At 31.1% G+C, this 27,766-nt stretch overlaps 1 protein-coding gene across 11 annotated transcripts in view; it reads left to right on the top strand.

Annotated features, from left to right (window-relative positions):
• The window catches only part of LOC124368806 (nuclear factor 1 X-type-like), a 551,559-nt gene extending 527,508 nt beyond the window's left edge, over window positions 1–24,051 (top strand). For 7 of the 11 annotated variants that reach the window (XM_046826193.1, XM_046826194.1, XM_046826198.1 and 4 more), the window contains 6 exons: window positions 4,800–4,978; window positions 8,772–8,883; window positions 9,115–9,222; window positions 14,228–14,430; window positions 17,881–18,154; window positions 20,890–24,051. In XM_046826193.1, the coding sequence (XP_046682149.1) occupies window positions 4,800–4,978; window positions 8,772–8,883; window positions 9,115–9,222; window positions 14,228–14,430; window positions 17,881–18,154; window positions 20,890–21,044 (1,031 nt within the window). In that variant the 3' untranslated portion in view covers window positions 21,045–24,051. The remainder of the gene's footprint in view (window positions 1–4,799; window positions 4,979–8,771; window positions 8,884–9,114; window positions 9,223–14,227; window positions 14,431–17,880; window positions 18,155–20,889) is intronic. The other 4 variants (XM_046826197.1, XM_046826199.1, XM_046826189.1 and 1 more) reach the window with 3 other exon arrangements.
• Window positions 24,052–27,766: the final 3,715 nt, after the last annotated feature.

Here is a 27,766-nt window from a genome sequence, read left to right as displayed (position 1 = left end):
AGAAATCTCCCATGATTATATGATCAAAGATAAGGGTGTAAGGTGTTTAAAATTTGTTCTTATAAGGTAGTCAAATCGAGATAGATACAAGTATAGCTGCCTCTTAAGTTGGGTCTCTTGGAACTTATTCTATACGATCTGTGAAGGGGATGTAAATACATTATTTATCTTCTTTATTTTATAAAACTCTCTTTTAGACATCAAGAACAATTTAATAAAATAGTTTATTGCATCTTGCTTTTGTTATCAGTTTAAACTATGACTTGAGCAAAATGTTATGAGTACACAATTAATACTAGGTTATGTTGTGATTCGTCTTGTCTTCGACTTTACAATGTTAATATAACAAAATGAGTATGTAGCGAGTTAAGTTATCACATTGAGTAGAAAATAAGTCTGTAACTGATGTTTGATTAATTGAAACTCAATCAGAACTGCCAGGGTTGAAATGAACTCGATTGAGACAAATAAGTACGTAAGGTAACTGAGTAATTCGTCAATAAACAGTGACGACACACTGACAACCTGTGCTGTGTGTTTGGCAATCAGGTTAGGTTAGTGTAGTAACGTTTCGTGGTTTTGTTTCAGTTCCTAACTCCTCCTTGCATGACCCAGGCTCGACTAACAGGTACTTACAGTTCAATGTATTGGTGTTCTTCCTCACACCGTTTAGTATTTGTGCCCGACCATTCCTCTTCAACTTACTGTATTTTGTTCGAGTTTCAGGCACCTTTTCTGTGGAACTTTCTCTGCTTTACGTGTTTATACAACCGTTACCCACCAAGCTCTAGACAATTGTAATTTCCCTCATCATTTCAACTGTCATGGTTTATTGAGATTTGTCTACTTAATATTTTGTCCTGCTCCCCTGTAAGCCCTATCTCCTTCTGCTTTATGTGTGTTGATGTCTACCTTTATATTAATAATCTCAACAACCCTTGGACCTCATGTCTTGCCCTCACATTTGTGTTACACTTTCCTGAATTTTCTTTAACTGTAATAATCTTTTGCTTTTCCATAACACTGCAGTTCCTGAAAACATTTCTGCAAACCACAGCACATCAAAGATCTTCACTAGCATTCACTGTGTTCACATTTCTGCATCAGTCATTATAAACTTAACCTCTAATTACCATTTTTGTACGAGCACCAAATTTTACAGAAAGTCTTTATAAGTCCAACCTAAGCTATAGCTTAGATGCTTTTATGTTTATAATCAACTCAAATACTTTAACAGTTTTCCTACTGGAAATTGAGTTTAAACTTCTTTTCTGTTGTTTTGTGGAATAAGAATTTTTAACTTAACTATTCCTTATGAATAACAATGAAAAATACATCCATAAAGGATGTATTATCATTATTATTTACTTGATTTATCATTATTTACAATTCTGTCAAAGTCCTATTTTATTTTTTACTACAGTAAAATATTCTGAAGCAATTACACAGTTCATTAAATTTATATTTTCTAGCCAAATAAAATTTTACAAATTTTACATTACCGGCAATCTATTAGATGTTTTTTATGCATTGGGAATAATGATTGTAAGACCAAAGTGTCTCCTTCAAAAATTCCTCTAAGTTAATATTATCTTTGAAAAGTTAATCTAATAATATGTTTGTATAAAACAAACATTGGTGCCATTTTTAAAGTAGATATTTTGTTGGATATTGCTTTGAATGTACCTCCTACAGTTTCCTTTTGATGTATAAATTAATATAATGCTATAATTAATAAACTAATTTATTCAAGAACCAAACAGATCCGTAACTTCAGGGGGATATAGGAACTAATATTTGTAACTGACAGGAATAATAACATTTCCAAAAACTTGCAATTTACACTTTACAAATTTAACATAAATTTTTCCCTGCACATAACCGTATAACATGATATTAACATATGTAAACATAAAACTAACACAAGTCGTACAAAACATGAATGAGTTGTTTGTACTCTTGTGCGGTACAAGATTTCCTGACCTCGTCACCGTGTACTAGATATTTGAATCATAGCGTAGCAATTATAGAGTAAGAAGAAAACTAACAGTTTTCTGTTTTTTCATGGTTCTGATCTTTTTCTGTGCTAAGATGTACAGAATATCTGTTGCGTAATGATCCATACAAGTCAAGATCTCAGGGTTGCGTAATGCACAATAATATTGATAACACATTAAACTTGTCAACCAATATTACTCAGTATTTTAACGTCAAAATCAGCACATTTTGTCTATTGAGAATACTTGTTACAATAATTTCAATCTCTTTAAGAAACCCATATTTTTTTGTAGTTTATAAAGGATTTTCTACGGAATAGCTTCTAAACCTTCTCAGCCATTGGACATATTATATTCAATGCTCTGCTCCGGGCTCAACATCCCAACAAGTTTTTGTCTGATTCTCAAGACACCAGCTACTGTAGATATTGACATGAACGCCAAAGAGCTAAACTTCACGAATGTTACGTTAACATTACAGCTAGTTAAACATAACACAATTTTCGTTAGAAAGAAAAGACTCGGGTAGTTTGTTGCCTGTACTCGCCCGCACCCTGTTGCCTATTTCCCCCTCCCCACAGCCTCAGCAGTCACTTCAGTTGGTGTTGGATGTAAGCACTTACAGCTTCTACTAGACAGTATAGCTACTAGCTATAAATACATGACAAATGAAATACACTCACCGTTTTATATTTCTATCTGGCATGCGTTTATGTATCTCCACAAGTGGTTTTACTGTATCTACATGCACCTGACTCTAGAACGAGCCACATTTTCTTTGCTCTAAAGAAAGTTTGGTTCTGAAGGCGATTCGATGTTGGATGGGCTTCTGGCATTAGTCGATGTTTGATGTCTAGACAAGGGCTGTGTCTATGTTTAATGTTTTGCAATGTCTGACCTTTACATGTTATTTGCAACCTTAGAACTTAATGGTATCTTCAACTTTGTTATTTGTTTGTTTATTTCATGAATTGTTCTGTTCAAATGAGGTAAAAGAATACACTTGGGTTTCTTTAATGTTAATGACCATCTTCTACGATTTTCACTTCAGTTAGCCTCCTATTCCTTATTAATTTATTTATGTTTCATAAGATCATTAATGTATATACATATGACCTTACAGTATCTTAATTTTGACATGAACCTTGTAAATGTGTTTTGTTTATTACAAAGATAAGTATAACCGCTCTTTCATTTATCTTTAGCAAACTTGTGTTTCATTTCAAGAATTTTCTAGGAGTTTTTTTTAGTAATTTTTCATTATTCTACAAAGAATATGAGTTTGAAGAAACAAATGTTTTACCATCATTGCTCACGTTTTACCATCATTGATATTGTAACCACAGTAAAACATTTTTTTAAATATTAAATTTTCTATTTGATAACAGACATTACAAAAAGTCAATAAATATTGTTATACTTCCTTAATATAATATATGACTCTGTTCAATATCTTTATACTGACTTGTAGTCAAAATTGTGATATAATAGAGACAAAAATTATAAACTGCAATTATTAACTATTTCATCTCGTGAAGATCTTGTTATTAACTGGAATTAATTTATCATACTGATGGATTGGTCTGATTGCTCACTATACTGATAAGTAATTGATTTGTATTCAGAAGAGCAGAATGTAGATGTGAGCATTTAAAGGCTGGACCCTAGAATAGCATTTTAAGGCAAGAATAAATGGAACTCTAGTAATTGTTAGGAAATCCTGTTAAATGACTTATTTAATATTCATAAAATTTGTATATACAGCAATAGACTAATGTAATTCACCTGTTTGTGTTATGTATATTTAATTTGTAATCTAACATCTAGTTTCACATTACTTTATTGTTTTTAAAATAATAATCTGTGTCTCATTTTGGTTTTTCATTCCCACAGTACACCTAAGTTTTACTACGAGTTATACATTGATTGTAATATTATAATAGTTTATGCAACATTGATGTTATATAATGCAAAAAAATGAAATAGTTTATGATTCATATTGAACAGAGTGCTATAAACATAAAAACCCCATATTTTCCATGGATGTAATAAAATTTATAATTAATTCCTTATAATGATTCAGTAACTTATGAATGAATGATAACATTTAATCACTTGGTTAAAACTCTAAATGCGTAGCAATAATTTGTTAATTTGTGTTTGCCTTGTATAACTTTAATTACAAGCTTCTCAATTTTATTACACTTTGGACTTGAGTTCTTAAGGCTAATTTAATTTTTATGTCTCTTAATCTGAGATTGATTTTCTAGATTCTTATACAGATACATTTTCAGATTTCTGAGTAGTTCTACTCACCATGTTTTTCAATATTTTTCAACATTAAAAGCGTTAAGTGCTAAAGTGAAATATGTAGAATGTGGTAATAGTTGAAAAACAAGTAAAAGTCAATTTGTTGAGCAATGATCTCCAGTCTTCCTTAACTGCACTCTGTTCTGTATACAGTTGTACTTGTGTTGATAGCACCTGATAACTGACTACTAATTACATTTTTTCACAGGTAAAATGCAAACAACAGCTGACTACCAGGCTCAGCAAGTTTCTCCGGACATCGGTATGATGAGATTTGTAAACACTTGTGTATCAATACAATATGAATGCTGAATATTTCATTGTGTTCAGATACGCCATGGCGCTGTGGTGCTGCATCCTACCAGAATCTGTCCGCTGGTTCACACATCTACGAACTGTCTTACTAACACATTACAGGAAGATGCAGGTCAGCGCACGAACAGCTTAGTAACTATCGGTACTGTGCACGCTAACGTAAAGATGTGGTGTCAGCAGGTCTACCACCTCAGCACAGTAGTGTAGCCTCCCTGGCCACGTCCAGCTATTACCAGCAGGGCGACCAACCCCAGCAGCACAGTCCTGCCAAGTACCCGGAGAACGGACACGATACTCTGTCTGACTTTGTGACGTTCGTCTGTCAGGAAGCCGAGAATACACAGCAGGGCACACAGGTATATCATCGTAACATTTTGGTTAAAAATTCAACCGTAAACGGTTTATCATAAATTAATGGGTATACATGGATACGTTAAATTAACCTCAACATCAGGTGTAATATGCCTTTCACAGAACTTGTATCGTAAGATTGACATGGCACCATCATTTACAAGTACCTAGTATTAGATGTCAGCTTCCAAGTAAAAATTTTTTGATTCATTTGAAAATTTGAATCAATTCTGAAATTTTATTTACTTTGTCTCTCACACCATTTTATAATACTTTTATAAAGATCCAAAAATATCATGGAGGACATATCCAGATAGATATCTAGAGGGTTATTTTATAATTTTCTAAATTGTGTCCACGTTTTGTTTTAAGGAGTTCTAAGTTGCTCTGTGATATCAAAGTAAGCCTGTCCTAAAAATTACTTTTCATCTCTCTGTATGGTAATAGGCTGACTTCCAATACAGCTGAGATCTGCATAAGTCATTGTTTTCCTCGTAGCTAAGTTAGCTGATTTTCCGTCTCCTAAACATTACTTTACCTATATAAACAATTCTTTTTCTATGTAAATATCTATTTTCCATTTCCTTCTTTTCTCTTGCTGAATAAACAATTTAAATTGCCAGTTTGGCCAAGAGGAGCACTAATGATTTATGTTGTAAAACTATGGGGAAAAAGTAGTAAAACTTGTTTAATTTAACTTTTATTATCGAATTTTATTTCTATTACAAACATAAAATATATTGTACAAACAAATTAATATTTTTTTAACGTGTGAACACAACAGTGTGATTTCTTTCTTTGTTTTGACACTTGTATGTTCAAACAGCTGATTTTAACACCAAAATTAATTATACAATAGTGTTAAGTTTTCTTATGGAAGAATAATATTACTATACTATAAATGTTAGATAATCTTTTAAAAGATTTTGCTTGCTTTTTTGCGTCTTGATCTAAAGCATCATTTAACACTCGTCTTAAAAGTTCTATTGTGGGGCTCAAAAGCATTTTCCAAGCACAGCTTTGCCACGCATGTAAGTGCAATCTTGCCCCGCAACAGGTAACTTTGGAGACTACTAATTAAACGTACTATAGTTCATTTTAACTCGAATTAGAAACGAAATGGAAGTATTCAGAATTAGACTTAGCGAATATATGTGTGTACGCTATCATCACACACTGTTTATGACCACTGCTATAATCGTAACATAATATGTTCCTGGAAGGTTAAAAAACAACATTGCATTTACTTATTTTGTGTAGTATGTTTTGTTTATATTCTGCATTATCATTATAGAAAGCGTATTTAAATTTATTTGAATTGAGAAATAATTTGTTTCTCTTATCACATGGTACTCAGTTTTGCTCAACAGGGTTTTGGATATTTGCCATTGTTATATGTTACAAAATCCTACAACACTATGTTTCAAGGATTGAAATCCATCCTCTTCTTCGCGTGGAAAAACCCTTAATATATTAATAAACTAATATGTGCAGCAATGGACTATCTTTGAGTGGTTCAACATCATATAGTATTAAAATAAACTATCATTATTAATTAATTAAAATATTTACATTTCACTCTTATTATCAGTCAAATTCATTTTTATACAACTTGCTTTTCAATGCTTCAAGTGCCACAACTTTAGATCACCTATCACTACACCTCTGAGACCCCAGCGAGCACACTTATTGATTACTCAGATGTTTGCTGGAAGAGCATTTGACAACTGACAGGCAGAAACTGTAAACTATTCACTACAAGTAGTTGTTTAATGAATCTAAATAGTTCATAAGGATAAATCCCTCTTTGTAATTTTTTCGCTTATTCTGGACATGATTTGAAAATTGTTTGAGATATAATTGGGAAAAATTCTGTGTAAAGTATTTTTTTCACTCAGCAGTGAAAAACATTAAAAACACTGAATTATTTTTTAACTTTGTACCCATATATGGATCCTGAAAACAAGTTGTTTGTGCCTGTTACTTCATACTCATGTTAAAAATAGTATGTATTGGCATTTTATTCACTATTATAATAAATACATATATAAAATAGTTATGTTATATCAATAAGTGCTGTAAGACATCATATATATGTCTGTATGTTTATATATACAAACTATTTTTATTTTAAAAATATAAAAGAATTTTACAATATGCCTACATTTACATTGCACAAAACGTTGTATGTTCTCACATGTACTCATTTCAATAAAAGAGTTCTTTTTAATTAAAAATCAACTTAAACACAATCAAGATTTAATAACAAATAAAACACATTTTTGTTGTGATGACTACAAGAGAGAAAACTCCAGTTACTAAAAAAGACAATGTGAGATCACCACTTATCTAGTTTAACACTTCAATAATAGAGTTTTTTGAGTATGTGTCCCTTTGTAGAGTAAGCGCATAGAATGTACATTTACACATGTAATTTCCCTCCAGACTAAGGCCATAGCTGCTACGGCCGCTACGGGTAAAGACATTTACTGCTTTCTCACCTTAAAATAATAATATAAAAAAAGCAGTATTTCATAAATATGGATGAGCATGTCTTATTTAGAAGAGTAAATAAATTTGTAGGAAGATAAAATGTGTAACACTTTAGATCAATTGAAGTTTTTAAATAAAATTCTAAAAATGACTTCAAAATCACATCTTTATTTTTAGATAAAATACGTTTAAAAAGTAGTTATTTCTGTAGTACAATGTAATAAATAGATTGAATTATAAAAGAAAACTGTCTTTTAACTAAATAAGTTCTGATGGTCAACCGCTGTGGATTTCTTTGGCTTAACAAAAAAAAACACATAAAGACATTCAACCAACATGACATCGGTAACGTTCCAAATGAAAGCCTTCTTACCATTAGGGAGAGGTAGCCAGGAAAACATTCCCTGGCATGACAAAGAACTTCGATTGCAACCTGTAAATACTGTGCATGGATATTTCAAGCGGTTAATTTAATATTGAAATAAATATTTGCTAAGTAGTCCCTAGAGGCATAGTTTCCAGATGGAGGCTGTGCGGAAATCCATCAGTTCTGATGAGAAAACAACGCACCCATAGATCCTACGGCCATAATCTGGTGGGAACAACACATAAAAATACCTGTCCATAGGAGAAAGCATAGTCCACTAGATACTATAGGCATAGTCATCAAAGTGTTCAATGCACAAATATATGAAAATGCACAAGAAAGACTTGCAACTCAACCATTGATAGAGATATATTTAAGTATATAAATATACATATAATCCATATTTTGATTTATAGATGAATCAACAATGAGAAGACGTTAAAGTTGCAAATTTAGGGCCTTCTGGAAATAAATTCAGAGAGTATCATTCCAGTGAATGTTATAAAATAAAATTTTAGCACAGCATTTCAAGTTTAAAGCTATTATAACTGTGTAATAATAATAAACGTTAAGGGTTAACAGTTTGGAAAATAATGAACACTCTACAATTTTTAATTCTATCACACAGGATACAAAAACACATGTGAGCAAATAATATACCGAAATTCCAAGAAATATCACATCTTATCCTCCGTTCGTTACATCCAAAAATTTCTCATGATAAAAAAAATTGTAATTTTAGTATAAACTAAAACTGTGGTAAGGAAACTTGTTGGAAGAATATCCTATTCTGTTTAACTATATAAAAATTTAGAGAGTATCTTTCCAATGAATGTTATAAAATAAAATACAACTGTAGTAAGGAAACTCGTTGGAAGAATGTCCTATTTTTGATAATAGTATTTTACAATAATTGTTACTAATTATTTTAATTCCAGGCTGGACCCTCTAGGAGCCCGTCTAAACTGTCTCAGTACTACCCGAGCTCCATGCTGCCCCCCCCTCCTCCGCCACCCATGGCCAGACCTGTCGCCATCATCAGGTCTACAGGTAGGTCCGACTCTATCGTATATTACATGTTTTGCTGTATTTTTAATTCACTAAATACGGGAATTCCGTTATTTTTCTGGATGAAGGCACCCATGTTACTGTTACAAAAACAGCTGTTGTGAGAGTTGTTATGAAACTTTTGTTACATTATTATTTGTGGTATCCTGGCTGAGGGCGAACCTAAGAGATGGTGTTGATGATGGAGTAACTATATTGTGAACATTATGGCAGGTGATGAGAGCTGGGTTCAATATTTTGCGTCTAAGAGCAGACCGAGCAAGGATTGGCGACAATCTTCGCCCCCCGATGTCAAGATTTTCAAGACGAGTCCTCCACCAGGTAAACAACTCATATAAAGTGGGAAAATGAGAAATCCAAAGCATGCAACAAATGTTTCCTTTACTTTATGCTGTTAAGATAACAATTTACTGGACACTTTTACACACAACATTTATATCCGATAAAGGCACTTTGTGATGGTACAAATAACAAAAGCTGGGAGAATATTGATATAACGATATTAATTGTAATGATTATAAGGCACTTTATTGGTTACAGATATTTAGAATAGTCTGATGTGTCTGCATTCGTTCAATTTTTCTCAAATAAAGTCAATATCTTGCAACTTATAACGATATACATTATATACACATACATATACAGGGAAAGTTTTTAATTTTCTTTTTGAATAAATTTGTAAGCTGAACATATTGTCACAACCCATTTCCTTTATCATTTTTTCTCAAGTTAGTCATCCTTAAACACAATTAAAAACCATCTGTTCTGTATATTATTACATATGAGGCAAGTTTATTTTTAATCTCAGATATTGATCATGTCAATGGAAATACCATACAACTATTTTTATATGTGATCTCGATTTTTTCATCTCCTTCTTGACAACTGAACTTATTTATTAGTCAGTTAAATTTATTTTACAACTGTTCCTTTCAAAGAGCACTTGGATACTTGTAATATACAAGATGAGTTCAAATATTTATTTAAAATAAAAACAAAAAAAAGATTTTAAGATTTAATTTTATATTTACACGAAATATTGTACCCTAAACTATTTTTCAAAATAGCTTTAATCATCATTCAGGTACTTGTCGTAGCGGGTGACAGCTTATTTAAATTTTCAGAAAAAAATCCCACCTGCGAAGATAAACAGCTTACGATGATCTAAGTGATCAGTTAAAATCTCTTACAAACCAGATCTTTAAACTTTTGGACATTATTTGAAAGCGCTGCCATTTTCATTATTCTGTTCTATTCTCTTTAATTCTCTCATTCACTCTTGGAACCAATTCATCATTTACAACAGAGACCTTCCACTTTGTGTTTCATTGTGGATATGTTAACTGTCCTTGATTAAACTGCCCAATCCACTTTAGCATCATTCCATCACTCATTGCACTTTCACCGTGAATATCCATAATCTGATGATAGATTTCGAAAAAACAAAGTGGGATCATCTGTTTTTTTAAATATTTTAGACAACCATGGTAAACATAAAACACAAGACTGGCATCGATGTCGAGCCGATCAACTAATGAAACAAATACTTTTGTATGCATGGTGTGCTGATAGTAGTGCTGCAGCAGCACTAGAGCTAAACAGTACTTTTCGGACAAGCCTCCTAATATAACATTTTGTATTGCTTTATCAGTAATAATATATAGGCAAATTGGTTTTGAACAGTGTTCCTTTTTAATTTTTTAATTTAAAAAATGTTAAATTAACACATTGAAAATGGATAAAGATGAATAAAATAAATTGCGGCAACAAGTTTACAATATAAAGTATTATGAAATGATTTGTCATAACTCTTCATTTAGATGTTAAAAAATATCAATCAATACCTGAAGGTTTCTGAGAAAGATTGGGGAAGCATTTAAAATTCACCCTAACATAAAAAACATGTAAAAATTAAAACAGTTTATGGTTATCTATACAATTTGAATGAATATCAAAACAAAATTGAAATATTCTTATTTATCGTTGTGTTGTTTCATTAAGTTTATTTATTTGGACTTTAATCAGTTTAGGAGTGGCATACTTTTAAAATATCTAGGGAGTACCCAAGGATCAAGTCCAGGAGCGTACACAAAACTTGTTGCTTGTTTCACGTTATTTGCCAAGAAGTATCTGAATTGCTTGTTTCCACATGAATTAAACCAAACATTCCGACATAATAAACCAACTGTTAGTCTTGTCAGTTGTGATTTACAATTAACAGGACTAACTAGAATGTTATTTTTAACCCAAGTTTTTTAATCGTACTTATTACAAAGCAACAGTTTGTGCAATAATCACAGTACTTTCAAAGAATTAGCGGCAACTTGTAGAGTGAAAAATTGATAACTTATCAATCTCAGAGTGCTGTATTTTAGCAGGGACTCTTTCACACTTACAATAAATATTTTATACAGTTTTTACATTAAGCCTTAAATTCAGATTGCTGCAAATGTCATGCTACCTTAAAATGTAAATGATGCTAACTAATTTCTTGCATTGGTGGAATTGAAACATGAGCTGTCTCTATCAATTTTACTTTCTTCAATATAAATGTTCGATAGCAATTTATTGTCACTAAAAAAATCTATTTTTTACAATTTAACTCTAATTCAAGAGCAAATAGCCAAATCTTACTATAACAGTTACAGTTTTTACTTAGATTTGACAAGTAATGTTGTTTTGTAGTAACCACATACAGTATGTTCACAAACAAAATAATAATGTATTTTATTTCCTACTCATGGGGGCATTTGTGACTTATTGAGACTATTTTTTAATTTAGTCTAGTGAAATGCATATTCATAACCATTTAATAATTATTCAAATTTGTTAATATTAAATTATTAAAAATCTAAATCGTAGATATGCTTTCTAGAACATGACAAACAGACATCACAGACAACATCATATTAGACATATTTAATTTATCATAGAAATTAAATTAATCGAATAGTTCTCAACTAAAACAATTACAATATTGAATTACTTCCTAAGAGTACAGATCATATTATTTGTATTTACCTTCATTATGTCAAACGGGTAAGGAAAATTAGAAATGGGTGCCTTCATTTGTTTAGGTCTTACTACAATGTTGCATATTCTAATTAACTTTTAGGCTACTTTTAATCTTTTATCGCACCTATAATTAGTGAAAGTAAGCGCTTTCAGTATTAAATCTAAAAAGGTTTAAGTGATTTTTTATTTCTCCATGCAAATTTCAGCAATATTTCATAACAATATATTGGATATTAATATTCCATAAACCAATTTTTTTACTTCTGCAGTTTATTATAACATGTGTTTTGCTCAGCATACATTTTAAGCGAAGATAATAGTGCCATAAGAAAGTTCTAGAGTTCAACTGCTGCAAAACATCTTTGAAAAATAATTATTTCAATTAATAATATCAATTAAACAATCTATATTTGCCTGCAGAGTTCTTAAAATGGTTTTTGGAAGAATTAGTAGGAGAAATAAAGGAAATTGATCCTATAACCCGTAACAGTCAGAATAAATTATACTTTCTACTGCTGAAAGAAATAATTTGTTTTTCTGCTTTCCTACAAGTGAAAAGTTGCGCTAATTCCTGCAAACTCCTAGTGGCTTAATTAATATTGTACATTTTGGGTTACTACTTCTATAAAATCTTTGAGAACAGCCTACTGAAATACCTCTGTTCGTTTCCGATGTTTCTAGAAATAGTAGATTTTTAGTTTACTTTGAAATAAATAAACTTGATCACAAATACTTCAGTATGAACTTAAAGAATAATTGTACAGTATAACTTAATCCCAACACATCCTTGGCACCCACATTAAGTTATATATTCTATAACATCATTTATAATAAAAAAATGTGAATTTTCATAACTGTAGATTTTTATAATTTAACCATTTTAATAATGTTTTGCTTGCTTTGTGCAATAAGGTATGAAATTTCTCAATTAGTTTCTGGTATTTTATACCTGGAATATATTAACAAATGTTTAATTTGATATTACAAAGAAAGGCGCTTAATCCGTAATTAAGATTAGTTAATTTATGAATCAAAACTTCTATTATTATTTCATTACTATACACTAGTTGAGGACATTATTCTAAACAATGAACAGACAGGCTGTCTATCAAACTGTTCTGTTTTAAGTGTCATTTTTTATTATTTTTCTAGACTTTTTATAACTTGTGGCTATGTTAAAGTACATTATTTAAAACCAGAATATTGTTTATATGTTGATTTATGTAAGTATTTGTCATAATATAACTAGATGCACGTTAAACATTTATTCGTTCTATAATTCTCTTAAAATGTGCTTCCAATGCAATATCTCCATCTAATATTTACTTAAATATCATGAGAAATAAACAATATATAATATCTTCACATATATCCTGCAGAGACATCTTTCCAATTTTATTCTTTAAAACCGAGATGAGTTGATACCTGCATTTACCTCTTTCCAAAGCTACCGTTTTCTGTTTTACTGAGAAATATGACGTTTTAATTAATTCTCCATGGTGTTCACACAAACTTCCTTACGACAACTGAAATATTGATCTCAGAACTTTGTCTTAAAATATTATTTCAAATAGGTTTCACTGATAAAAAGGGAAAATACAAATATTTCCAAGAAATCAGGTTTAAGTAGGAAAAGTTCACTTTATCAGCTTAAAACTGCTTGAGTAAATATAATTCACAATTTGCTGTAGAAATGGCAGTGACCAAAGGTGTTGGCCATGCAAGTCGAGAGAAACTTTTTTTAAAGACAATCCGAGGACAAAATTTTTAGAATGATCATTGATGCCTGTTGCCAAGTTACACCATTTCTTGAAGTTTATCATTTTTTTGACTCAAGTAGTTTATAAATAAATAAACAGTCAGCTCAAGGTAGATATAAAATCACTTGAGGATTAAGTATTGAGCGAGTTCACACAGTATATGGACATTCAACACGTAACATTAATGCAGTTGGTCTTAGGTCAAGGTTTATCTAGGGGTCCTGGTGTTATGAACAAGAGTGAAGTTAAATCCTTTATCAAAAGATTTCACAAACTCTTCTGCGCCTGCTGGTGTTACTGAACGATATCTTCTTTGTAGATTGGAAACACTTCCAATACGATGTATTATCTCTCAACTAACTGGTATCTGGCACTCCTCGCCAACAGGCTGTAGACAGTGGTGGTGGTTAAACGTTCTCTCTCTGAAGCTCTAGGAAACACGCTTTCTCTCTCCTCACCAAGCTTAACCTACACACCACAGTCACAGTCACAACCCTCCTCACCGTGACGGTGGAATATCTGACCTGACCTCGAGGTTGCTGCTGTTGCAGGGGACCTCACTGTGACCACAGCTAGTTCGCCCCCTCCGTCTATAACTCCACCGGTGTCTGATTCCTCCCCCGATCGAGGTTCCCCTCCCTCGTCACAGGTGGAGGTACAGCTGCCTCCTGGCCGAACCGTTGTCACCAGCCCTTTCACTGTGTCCAGAGAATACCCTGTACCATTCTCTCACATCCACACCCAGCCTGGTCAGGTGAGAAGTCTATCTTTCTTTTGCATGATGTTTAATCTTTGGAAGTCTGATTCCAGTATGGGAATGATCTCCCTTTAGAATATTTTATTAATCCGTTTGTGTACTTGCTAGATCTACTAACTCCTGTGATTCCACCTTTTCCTGATGAGAATTTCGTTTGTGCTTCACTTACAAAGTGTTTGGTTTATCACTAACCTCGATGTGTTAACTTCATCTTCTACCCAGAATGATTGCCTACTTTAACAGTTTTGTTTCTTGATTGCTTCCAATTCTCCCTTGTAGTTATTAGTTAATTTTATGCAAATGTGTCGAGGAATTGGCTTTGTAGGTTTACTGGGTTTTTTGGCTTTATATTCATGCTTCAGTTACCTTAATATTTCAATAACATCATTTGTCTAGCTTCACTTTTCATTCTTTACTGTCGGAATTCATCATCAAACTATTTTTACTACATACATGTTTCAATAACACTGGATTGTTTAGTTCATATTAGTTTTAGTTTTTGTAAAATTCAGTTTGAATTTTCAAGAATTTGTTTCTGCTTTATGTATGTATCTAATTTTTGCAATTGATACATTTTCACATAACAACATTTTCTTGTCCATATTGTCAAATAAAAACAGATTTATATTTGAGAATTTTGAATTAACATGCATAATATCTACTTACTCCCGTTTGCTCCTGGCATCTCTATATCTAATCATTATTATTGTTTGTGCTTTTTACAAACCCAAAACTACTGCGGCTTATTAAATTGAATTATTCTTTTACATGAATATGTCTGGTACATTGACATGATTTAGCTTACAATACCTGGTCAATTTTAAATGCTAGTATTTATTTTTTACTTTTCTACAAATTGTTTGTTTTTACTGCATAGTTACAGAATCTAAATTACCAATAGTTCAATTTGCAATAGGTCAATTTGTAGCACTCCTTTTAATGAGCAGATTTTAATATACATTTTATATTATTTTGGCTGAAACCAGATTGTAGAAACATTCATTTTTATTTAAATAATCAATATATGTGGATAAGTGAAGAATATTTATTTTTAATGTTGATTACAATAAACACGATTGCAGTGTACAGCATTGATTAGGATTAAACACATACATGTCATACTTAGTCCACAACACAGAATAATGTACCATTAAAATTTTCGAAATAAACAAAAATGTTATTATATTTATGCACATTTTTGCACAAATTAATGGTACTTTCAGAACACAAATCATTTAATTCATTTATTAGGAACAAGTAATGAGATGTTTTTAGAATGAATACAAATTAATAAAATATTGGAATTACAATAAAGAAGATTATGCAATTATTTATCAATATCACTTTTCTCTTGAATGTATTGTCTCTTGTAAATATATTTATTGTCTGCTTTTGTATTATTAAGCTTAACTGTATCAGTACCTACCCAGTAGAACTGTTGAGTGTTTACTTCCGATGATTGCGGTAATCTTTGTAGCGTGTGGCGTAACTAAGAGAGGATTAGGAAGATATAACTTTCATCCCCAAATCCATACAAACTTTAAAAATACAGTATATGTATATCAGCAATCCAACTTGTTTGAAATACAGCAGTTAAATGTACACCACTGCTTTGCAGCTTTTTTGGTTGTTTATGAATTACTATATAAACTTATAACAGCTCGAACGTAAGCCCCTTTACTTGTTATAAAATATTGTTATTACTATTTATTAATAAAACTGTTACAGTTAAAAAAAATAAAACAGTTTTCATATAAATCAAGAGTGGTTTAAAGGATTTTTTTTAAATCTGATGTTCAGATTGATATTTATCTTTAAAATTATGTTTTGTGTATTTTCAATAGTGTTGATGGGGCGACATGATATTATAATTATTAAAAGTTTATTTGCCTTTGAAGATCTAGAAGTGTTTTTATCCATTGCTACAATAAATATATGGAAAACACACCAGTTATGTTCGCATATAGTCATTAATTGTGGCTTTCACTACTACTGTTAATCAATATTGACATGTATTAAAAATAAAATACACATTATTATTATAGTAAATACACAAAGTATTTTTGACTGGGTGTCATTCTATATCTGAAAGCAGCTTATTTACTTTGTTTACCCTAACTTCTGAGATTACGACAATCACAATTTTGGTTATAATTTCCTCATTAGGTTTTTTCACACACAAAACAATATTGAGTATTAGATTTTACACTTTAAAAATATCATAAATTTGAAATTGAAATCAGTCTTAAAGTCAAGTTTAGAATTTAGTTTCTCTTGAAGGATTTATATTGCAGGTTTAATTTCATGTGGGGTTTAAATTTATTTATTGTATTATGATTTTTGTATGTTTCCAACCTATACCTATGTTTATGTTATGTTCGAGAATAAAGATGGGCGTTGGTGGCTTAAGTATATTGTTGTCGATAAATCAGAATAATTTTGAACTAATTACTTACATATAAAAAAATGTCAAATGGTTGTTTTTAGTATTAGACCCTAGAGGAAAAACTATAATGAGGAATATAAGTCACTTTCTTGGGTTCTAGCTGAGTTGGTTTTTCTCACTGAACAGAGATTACATTTGTGTCAACTAGTGCAGTAGGGACTTAGATTTTTCACCAACATGCCACTTTGAATAAATTAAAAAAAAAAACTTAATTCAATTTGTTTTTCGTTGAAAATTTTATCAAACACTGTTAGTTTTGAAGTGTTGAGAAAAGTGTATTTTGATTTGTTTTAAAGTTTAGTAAACTATGGTATAGGAATTTGGGGAGGAATAACTTTAGTAAGTTTTAACAGAATATTCTTAATACAAAAAAGAGTTGTAAGAATTATTAAGAAAAAAACTTCACTGATCCTTGCAGGAAGCTTTTTAAGGATTCAAAAATCATGACTTTATCGAGTTTATACCTGTACGAGTTCTGCAAATATTACACACAACATAAAAATAATTTTCTCATGATACAAACGCCAATAAACATAATACCAGACATAATTGTATACAGATAAAACAACATAGCTTTTCCAAATTTTAAAAATCCATAAATTATATGATTTGTTAGTATTCGGTAAATGAATATTTTGTTGACCCTTTCATATAAAATAGAGTTTTTTTATTATTTTAAATTGTAATAGTAGTTTTACGTTATGATAGTTTATAGTCAACAATGTTTCAAACTTCTTACTGAATATTTATATTAAGATTTGGTTATTATTTTCAAGTGTTTAGTGAGATTAACAAATTGTGGAGATGGAATGATGAAAACCGTATGACTTTATATCGAAATCTATGACAATTCTCTAAGTACACTATGTATTGACTGGGAAATAAAAATCTATTGTCTACTGTCCAAAAACTCTGACTCAAGGCTGTTACAGTTTAATAGTCTATGTGTTTCACACCATATACCACTGCGTATACCTACGTGTACGTTTGCCTGTTTACAGCTGTTCAGCTACCCCAACATCAGCCCCGTGAGTGCCATGTCCGGAGTGATCAGCCCAACCAACCTGTCCCTGTTCTCATCGCCGGTGACTGTGAGCAGTGCCCCCCGCACTTCGTCTCGACCCAGCCTGCCTCGCTGGACCCCTCCAGGCCCCCCGGCCCCCTCTGCCCCACCCCCTGGGCCCCCTAACTTTATCAGTCTAGAGGAGGACTACATGATGACTCCTCTCATATCTGGGACCAACCCGGATTCCAACCCTACACTTATGGATGACGGTAAGATGAATGAAAGAATAAAATAAACTTATTATATTCTAAAACAGTACTCCTGTCAGTAAAACCATCATTAATATGATATTAGTAAGTCTTTAAATAGTCCATGTTAACATAAGGGTGAAATTGATTAATATTGTCATCTTCCTCTGTACGCCATGAGAACAACTGGTGTTGATCAGAAAAAAGTTCTGTATTTGATTGATACTGTCTTTACCACTCAAAAAAGTAGAAATAAAGATGGCTGTTATATTTATTGATTTTTAGCTATACAAATAAAATTAGGCAATAAAATCAGAAATCATATTTTGTTATATTTCATTACATGATGAATTATGAATAGTGCAAAAGATAAAACTGTCTATTTCTGAATTAAATACCAAACATTCGCACTAACTCATCATAAGTTGGAAAATAACATTAAAGAGTTATTTTCTGTTGCTCACTGATTCATGAAAACTAAGCAACATAGAATTAATCAAAGATTGTCTTTTCTGGCCCATCACATTGTGAAGTTTGTTCTAATACTTTTCTTTTTTTTATCTTAAGCTAGTAATTACACTTTATTCTTTAACCTTTGTTCCTGTTGTCTCTCGCAAATCATGTTGTGTTGCCTTTCACCAGTACGGTGTGGTGGTGACACATACAACACGGCTGTTAGCAGTAATGTACAACCTTTGTCTTCATTGTTTTGCGCAAATAAAATAATTCTGTTACACTAGTGCTTTATGATTATTAATCTTTTGCTGAGTAAAGTTTGTCAAATAAATGCATTCAACTATAAATCCTAATAATATTAAAAATGTGAAAGTGCTCTGTTTGTTTGTTTTGTTTTCACACGTAAACTACTCAACCGATTGTACTGAAATTTTACATAGAGATTCCTAGGGTGAACATATGCCTATTCTTGTTTCGTAAATTCTTCCAGGCTACGTCCCACTGGTCTTTAAAGCAGCAAAAAATGCCATCTTGGTCTCTAAAGTTGTGTAATATTAATTGAATGAGCCTGTCAAATGTGATCAACTGTTCTTTGTAAACATTGCTTATTATTTTCTATTTTGTTTACATTCATAGTGAGTAAATTGTCTAAAGAGTAGATTCTTTACTAAGAATTAAGAATTTAGATTTCAACGATTAGGTAAATACTAATGTCCTAAAGCATGAGAACTTCAGAATTTCACTCTGAATATTCCTTTTAGAGTAGTCGAAAAGAACTGTGTTAGATGAAATTTCGCTGGACAATTCTTTTGAACTAATGTACCAATTTCTGCTCTAAATTTTCTAAAATATTAAACAAATTTTTACTATAATTTTAAAAATATAAAACTCATTTTAGTTCTCTTTTGACAGAAATAAGATTCTCTAATCTGTGATATATATTTTCTTGAATGGTCCAATTTCTGCTCTAAATGTTCTAAAATATTAAACAAGTTTTTACTATAAATTTAAAGACTGATATAAAACCCATTTTAGTTCTCTTTTGACAGAAATAAGATTCTCTAATCTGTGATATATATTTTCTTGATCAGGAAACAACATAAATCAACTATGGAACAAAAAATACTAAGAATGAAGTAAACTGTAAAGGCTATAAATACAACTTTGTGACGTATTTTCTTAATCATACCAACAACATGGCCATAATTATAAACTGTTCGACTTATTTTCTTGATTGTGGCAACAAGACAAATTCAACATTGGCGTCGGAAATATAATTCACTTAAGCCAGCAATGGTCATAAACGTGCAAAATTGCAAAGGAATGGGTTACAGTGCTAACAGTGCAGATATAAGATACAATGTAGTCTAACTTTTACTATACATTTAAAAACTGTTATAAAACCTATCTAAGTTGTCTTTTGACAAAAGTATGCTTCACAGAGCTGTGTGTACATATATTTTCTAGATCGGGAAAGGGGCAAAATCAGCTTTGGAGCAAATAATACTAAGACCGGAGTAAAGTAAAATTACCATAAATATACACTTGTTAACACACTTTCTTGGTTGTGGGAAGAAGGCAAACTCAACATTGGCTTCGGAAATATAATTAACTCGAATCAGAAGTGCTCATACAGATGCAAAACCTACGAAATTGTGTGCAAAGCCACAGTTAACTGCTCATTATGTTCATAAAAGTAACAATTATTCTTTTGTGCTCAATTAAGAATTTGTGTTGTTCTCAGTTCTGGTGTTATATGAGAAATGTAATAAATAGTTCATGTGTTTTTTAATTATATAGTATTACCCATAATTGTGTAATATATGTAGAAGTACACTGATGGAAAAATTCTCATTGGTCCAAATTTGTTTACTTTTATGTACACAATCTTTTTAACATGCCTCTTTTGACTTAAAATGCTTTTAATATTTTTACTTCACTATGTAATGGAAATGCCAGACTTTTTTGTCTAGTTTTAATTAAGTTTTCTTGAGACTCTTCCTTTATATCCTTGTCTTATAACACTCCCGGAGATTGCTGTCATAAATTTATCTCTAGAGACATTTAGTGATTTGTTTTGTTATATGGTTTTTCAAAAAGTCGCATAATACAAATCAGTTAATGTTTGTGTAACTATTGTTTTCTGAAATACAGTAACTCAACATTAGTATTGTATAATAGTCTATACCATCTGGATATTCATTTAGCTAGAAAGAATCCAATATCATTAAGTTCACATTAAAAATACATCTTCCTACCGTGTTGTAAAGTGGTTGTAACTGAAATTGTTTGTGTTGCAGAGCGCTATTTCAATAGTGTGGTGCACAATAGCGAAGGCATGGACAACAGTCAGGGTCTGGCGGGCCCTGGACCTGGACCCGGGTCCAACGGCTCCAGTGGGACCCATACTCCCCCCTCCAGAACCCCTCCTACTACAAAGTCACAGTCGTCATAAGTCTTTGTTTCGTTTTGCTCAACCACCGGAGAGGGCTCTAGGCACAAACAATAATTACTTGTGATGAGAGTTTGCCTACCCTGGATCCCCTTTAGGTGATTCCCTGCCAGCAATCTCGCCTCCTTCTTCATTTTCCGTGTGTAAATTTATATTTAGTACAAATCGTTGTTCTCATATTTGTGACTGTAATTAATTGTAACTATAGTAATTTATTTTAGTTATTTTGTCAAAGAAGAGAATAGTTAAATTAGGACTGTGAAGGGCCTTTCCATAGTTAGCATTAATGATTAATCATTGCACGACAGGTGTTAACCTTGAATTTTGTAGTAACTAACTGGAGGTGTTCTCAACAAATTCGTTTTGTTTCGATGAACCAAACAGTAGTTTCTCCCAAGAGCTTTATTTTGTTTAAGCTAATAAAAATAAAGTGGATTAAAAATAGATATCTGACACAAGCAAGAGTACGTAGTGTATCGGTGTACCCAGCTCGGTGCTTATTCTCTTTGTTTCGCTGGGTTGACCGCTTGCAGGTGACTGTCCGCTGTCCACGTACCACGCCGCGGCGTGACAAGCTCTCTCTATTTCTCTCTCCTTGTCTCTGTGTTCATAGGCACTAGACTGAACACTCGGGTTATTGTAATATTTATCTAATCAGAATGTGATACGTTTCTAGTTCGATTTATTGCTGATATCACGATACCACATAATTTTTATTTTGGTGTAGTGATTTCTTTATCTTACATTATATATCTTATTGTACATAAGTTTATATACAGTATATATTTTTTTTAAGTTTGACATTAGAAATGAAAGAATTTAATCAGTCTTAAATTAATAGTTTGTTATTGATTTTTTATTGTACTGTTTCATTATGTAAAAAGTTGTCTAATAAGGTTATAGTCTTTACTGGGAATTTTCTTTGTGTAACCAGAATGTAACAAGTAGTTCGGTTGTCTGTGATGACCTTAGTTGCTGTTTGCCACCATTTTTGGTGTAGATTGTTTATTTAATCGATGCCTCACAAAGCATCCCTTGTGTTAATTGTTTTTGTTACCAAAGAGTTAAGTGTGTTTCAATTTGTTTAGAAAATTTGGTTTCACTGTTAACATTAGAATTCAAAGATATTCTTTTTTGACCGAGCAATATCTTTTGGTGTAATGGAGTCATTTTATTTTAAAACAGAGGTGCAATAGAATGTTATTTCCTTTTGAAGGAATTAGTTAAACTGATGAGTCTAGCTCTAAATGTTGATTAGTAATCAAAATTGTATTCTAGTGGTTGTAGTTAGATTAAATTATGTTATTGATATTTGTGGTCAGTTGCTAGTCATCAGCTCTTGTAGATAAGTCAGTCAGTCGTAGCTCGAAGTAGTCAAGCAGACTCCCCAATCTCTCGGCACGGCTACCACTTCCCAGACATTTACAACTCAACCACAAAACGTTCAGATATTTAATTTTGAACAGTATAATAATATAATATTAGGGGTCTAGAACAATAGCGTTTTGTAAAATATCGTTCAAAATATTTATTATCTGGATGAAACAAGACTGGTTATCATAGAAAACTCTGAAGCGCTTTCATGCATCTCAGAGTATAAAATATGAAATTAATATTTATAAACTTTTAAAATCAAACTATAATTTGTAATTAATGCGCACTCAATGCTATTACACTTTACATACACTATTAATACATACACTTTAGTTCCAAAATCAACATGGCACCATTAATATTTTGTTTTATAATCAAATGATATTAAATATAGTTTAAGACTTGAAAAAATATGCCCTTTACGTTTCAGGTTCTATAAACAGTAGAGTTAGAATTAAAAATTAGTGTCAAATTGTAAAAATAAATGTTGAGAGGGCCTTAAAGTTAGAATGATTTTAATGACATTTGTCATACATTGTATACATTTCAAAATAAGTATAAGTCACGCTACGTGTTCTAACTTGTATAATTTGCAACAATGTGGTTTAAGTTCAGGTTCAGTTCATCATATCGTGTCCGGATGCATGGTGTGTTATATCCTGAGGCTTGTCGTGTAGAACACTGTACTCCATGTCTGTCGTGTTGGTAGCCGTGACCTCTGCTGGCCGGTCACCCGCCATAACATGTGCCATAGCAAGCTGAGATTTTATACAAATACTGGTGCTATAATTATTATTTTTATTGTACCATCTTTTGAGTTGTGCTACATAAACAAAGTTTTTATATAGTTATATATTGTATAAACTTAGTTATATAGATCATATAAAATATGATATCACAGGCCATATTTATGTTACACAGTGACAGCAAATTAGTGATTAATACATTGTACTCAGAGATAACAAAGTAAGTTACAGTACTTGGAAATTATAAGTTGAAGCGAGTCAGTTTTTAAGGATGCTGCTTAGGTCGTAAATTATAAAATTTGTTATCTTTAAAATGTGAGAACTGGACACGCACAGTTGAAGTTTACTTTCTTAGTTGGTTACACCTGACTCTGTGACTTGACCACTCTCAGCAGTAGGGTTAGGAAATTAGAAACAAATTTCCACTGTTATGTTTATTACACAAAGCAGTTTGTTCGAAGAGCGTGGTTGTTTGTTTTGTAAACACGAAGTGTAAGGTGCTTATGTTTAATTTGTTTATGATTTAATCATTATGTTTTAATAAGAAAAAACTATAAATTTTAATTTTTTACATGCAGTTTATGAGCGAATTTAACTGTAAATAGAATGTTAAGGATCAAAATATGCCTTTTTCCTAAACAACTTTTAATCTATTGAATTCAAGCTCAGTATTTGAGTTAGCCTGCAATTAATTCTTTTCACTACTCGTTTTGTCCCTATTTTGTTGTGTTGTTATTGTATTGATTAGGTTAACACAAAGTTGATTTATGTATTAATATTTAATATGAAAATTATACAGTGTTTATTTTTTAATTATAATATTTCTCGAAAATGTTTTATGTTTGTTATAGAGTCAAAATTTGAAGTAAACCGTTGCAATAAGTAAGGTATTATTGATTTGTTTCTTTAACATTTCTAAATAATACTAACCAACCTAAATAGTATCGTTTATTTAGTTATGAAATTGGTACAACGTATCTTGTGGAAAATTGTAAGGTATAAATTAAAATTTCGTATTATTTATGTTTATTTTACCGTATTTTCAAAGGAAATGTTTATAGTCTAATTTTAGACTATGACTGATAGACTGCAAGATTCTATGCAACGTACTGCTGGTATGCTATTAGTCAAGAAAATATCACATGTACATTTAGATTGGCATACTGGAAACAACAATTACTGTCGACATGACTACATTTAGGTAAGAATAATTTCAGTTGTTCCAATTGTACTATATCCTACAGGAAAAACCACACTCCACCACTCTTGAAATGTCTTTTGTTTTAAAAAAAGTATATACCCAATTATCCTATTTAAACACAAGCGCAGTGTTACGAGTAACATTATTTATTGTACTGGGGGAAAAATTAGAGACTAATTGTTTTACTTTGTTAAAATGAAATATTTTTTACAGAGAATATTTCACCTCGGAGCAGCACCGCAATAAAGCTGATTTCCTCTTTTGGTTTACTTCAATTAATTTTAATTTTGAAAACTAATTTTCACAATATTATCATAGAACTTTATGTATAAAAGAATATAAAATAGTTTATTTACTGTAACAGATTTACTGTACTGAACTTCTGGATAAATTTGAAAATTGAAATTAGCAGGTAGTCACTTTATGGGCAATATTGTTTCCTTATTTCTGATATTTATCTCAAAAGTACGAATCAACACCACCCTGCTGCACCGTGAAGAATATTTAATTTCTTTTAAGTACAGTTTATTCATACTGCATTGTGGAATTCGTATTTAATTGTGTTTGGATGAAAAAAGGTTACTCATACAGGTTTAGACTGTTTCAACTGTCACTTATTCTCATTGGCACAAGGCACCAAATAGGTTATAGTATTGTGTTCGGTACTTTATTAACAAGAGTGTACCGGGGATGAATAGCCAGTGTATTGAACTGTCTTTTCTCATTTACAACAACTCTGAACTGGTTCCCCGAAGATAGCCAAGAGAATGCAATGTGCAGGACTTTTTTTAAAATTATTATTGACATTTCATAATATACATTAATTTAATGTATATATTTTACAATTTGGTTTAAAATATAAAAAAAACAATTTTTTCAACATCAAAGCTCATAACTTAAAAAATATTGTTGGAAACATAATTAGGATAAAAACACCAATAATAGTTGTTATCTTGTACATAAGCACCGATTCCTCAAGTTGTACTGATACGATCATACAAATAAAAACATAAACTAAACCTGTTTAGAAAACTTTTCCCATCTAATTTAATATGTATGAAACATTTTCAAGAGCTAAATTGTCCTAGAGAATCCACAAAATTGAAGTACAAATGAAACAAAACCCTGTATTTTTTCTTTGTCCAGTTCTTTGAAGATGTTAAAATTTTGCGAGCACACGATACAATTTATATAAAAGCTTCTTTTCTGTCCTGAACTAAGAAGTTATCATTTATCTAATTGGACAAGTTTTGTTTATTAAATAACATGTAGTATTTACTAAATGTTAAAAAATAGAACCAGTTCCATTAGTTTTAGTACGGTTCACATTAAAAACACTGCACACTAGTGTATGGTACACCAAAACCTACTTTAAAATAATTAACAATTCTTCTGCTCAAGAAGTAAACAAACCATCTTAAAGTAACCGTTTTCAATTTGTTTGTTATCGCTAAGGAAGACCAATTAACCTAACGATCTGTTTTCTTTCTTTTCTTACAAAATTTGAATGTAGATGAACATGATAAAAATAGCTATTTTTTGGTGAATGTTAAATTAGCAAAAATGTATTTACCTGTGGTGTGTGATGAAATAAATGTAAAGAATTAATTTGTATTCGTGAGTTAATATTACAGATCCATATATCGAAAGAGGGTTTCATTTTTATTTTTATAAGCTCGAATAAGCTAAACAAAGTTGAGACAAAACTAAGTTTGAGAAAACCCCTGTTTATAAACCTTAATATATTGCTCTCTCCATTTTATTTTCCTTGTACCATCAATGTTCCTATACCATCAAATCATTGTTAAACTTTTTTTTAGTCCCAAATTAACATCTTCACTGCAGCTCTATAGTGGGGAGTAATGACTATTCTTAACCATCCTGTGTGCATTAGAGCGTCTGCCGCAGTCAACATATTAAAAAAACTTAAATTATATGAAGTGCATATAACAATTAATACCCTACAAACAATTCAGTCAAAATTAGCTGTCCTTTCCTGATGTCCTCCGACTTTACAAATGGTACTCATCAGGTTTTTAACTTTGGCTATTATACATGTAGCAGTGTCCAATTCCATCCATCACCCATACCTAGTTCAACTTCACTGAGAAAAAGAGCTGTAATTTTTTGTTCTTAATTTGGCTTCTTTTCGTTATAAAACGTTCTAACACTATCTTAATATAAACCCTTACGTAATCAATATTCATGATGGTCACCTTCAATCAAAAAACAGAACAATAAAATTGTCAACATCTTAGTTGCTTTCGGTCAAAATAAAACTGAACTGATTCATTCCTGAGGTTTGCAAGAATCTCGCACCAAAAGTGTCGTGGCAGGAGAAGCCAACCCTTCAATCAATCAATCTTTATTTACCTTTTTATATATGACATGCATTGACAAAGTTTTTATATATGATATGTTTAACTATATATATATATATATATATATATATATATATATATATATATATATATATATATATATATATATAGTTAAACATATTGAATTGTGCTATAAAATGTAACAGGATCAGATACAATTTCATGAATAAGTATAGGGGATTGATTCTAGAACTAAACAGTTTAATTTTTAAGATATCATTACAATTTAAAATTATTCTTTGAATATTAATATCATAATGTGAGACAATAGTTTAACAAAAAGAGATTTTTAAATAATTTAACAACAGATTTTATAAAAGTTTAACAGATATTAAATTAAAAAATATTTTAAATAATTGCACTTTAATTACTACAATACTAGCACAACAAATTGAAATTTTAAGATGACAGGTAATGATATAAGATCCTACAAATGAAATTTACAGTATTGAATGAAATAAGACAGTTTCTAGATTAAAAATGAACAATTTACTGAAATTTAGTTGTTGTTTACAAATATACATTTTAAACTGTAGTATAACAGATTTACCGAGCTGTGTAAAGGACTCTGTTTACATTGTTAGTGAACTAAAATGTAATATTTTTGTAATTAAAAAACTCTGATAGGGTATAGAAAGGATCGCTCAAAAGCCAATGGTACAGTTTGTTTTGAAATATTTTTTTGGGATACTTATCTCCCAAAAGTTTTACTTTATTGAAGAACTTTTGAGAAATTATAATATGACTATTTTGAGATTTGGTTAATCTAACATGATCTACGGCAATATTAGTTATATTTCTAGTATATTAGTTGTGTATATCACTCGCACGGCTTTCTTTTGCAGAATACATTAATTACAAATAAATTTATACATTACAGATTGTTGTGAAAAGTGTATTCTTGCATACTTGGGCTGAGTTTTATGCTCGTTCATGTGAAAGGTGCTGCCGAAATTAATCTAAGAAGCCGTCGGTCTAAAAAGTTTGAAAACCTCTGCTCTAGCCTGAACAAGCACTCAGATA

This window comes from Homalodisca vitripennis, chromosome X, assembly GCF_021130785.1.
Source record: "Homalodisca vitripennis isolate AUS2020 chromosome X, UT_GWSS_2.1, whole genome shotgun sequence".
Taxonomy (NCBI): domain Eukaryota; kingdom Metazoa; phylum Arthropoda; class Insecta; order Hemiptera; family Cicadellidae; genus Homalodisca; species Homalodisca vitripennis.
This window is presented reverse-complemented; position numbering and strand designations above follow the sequence as displayed.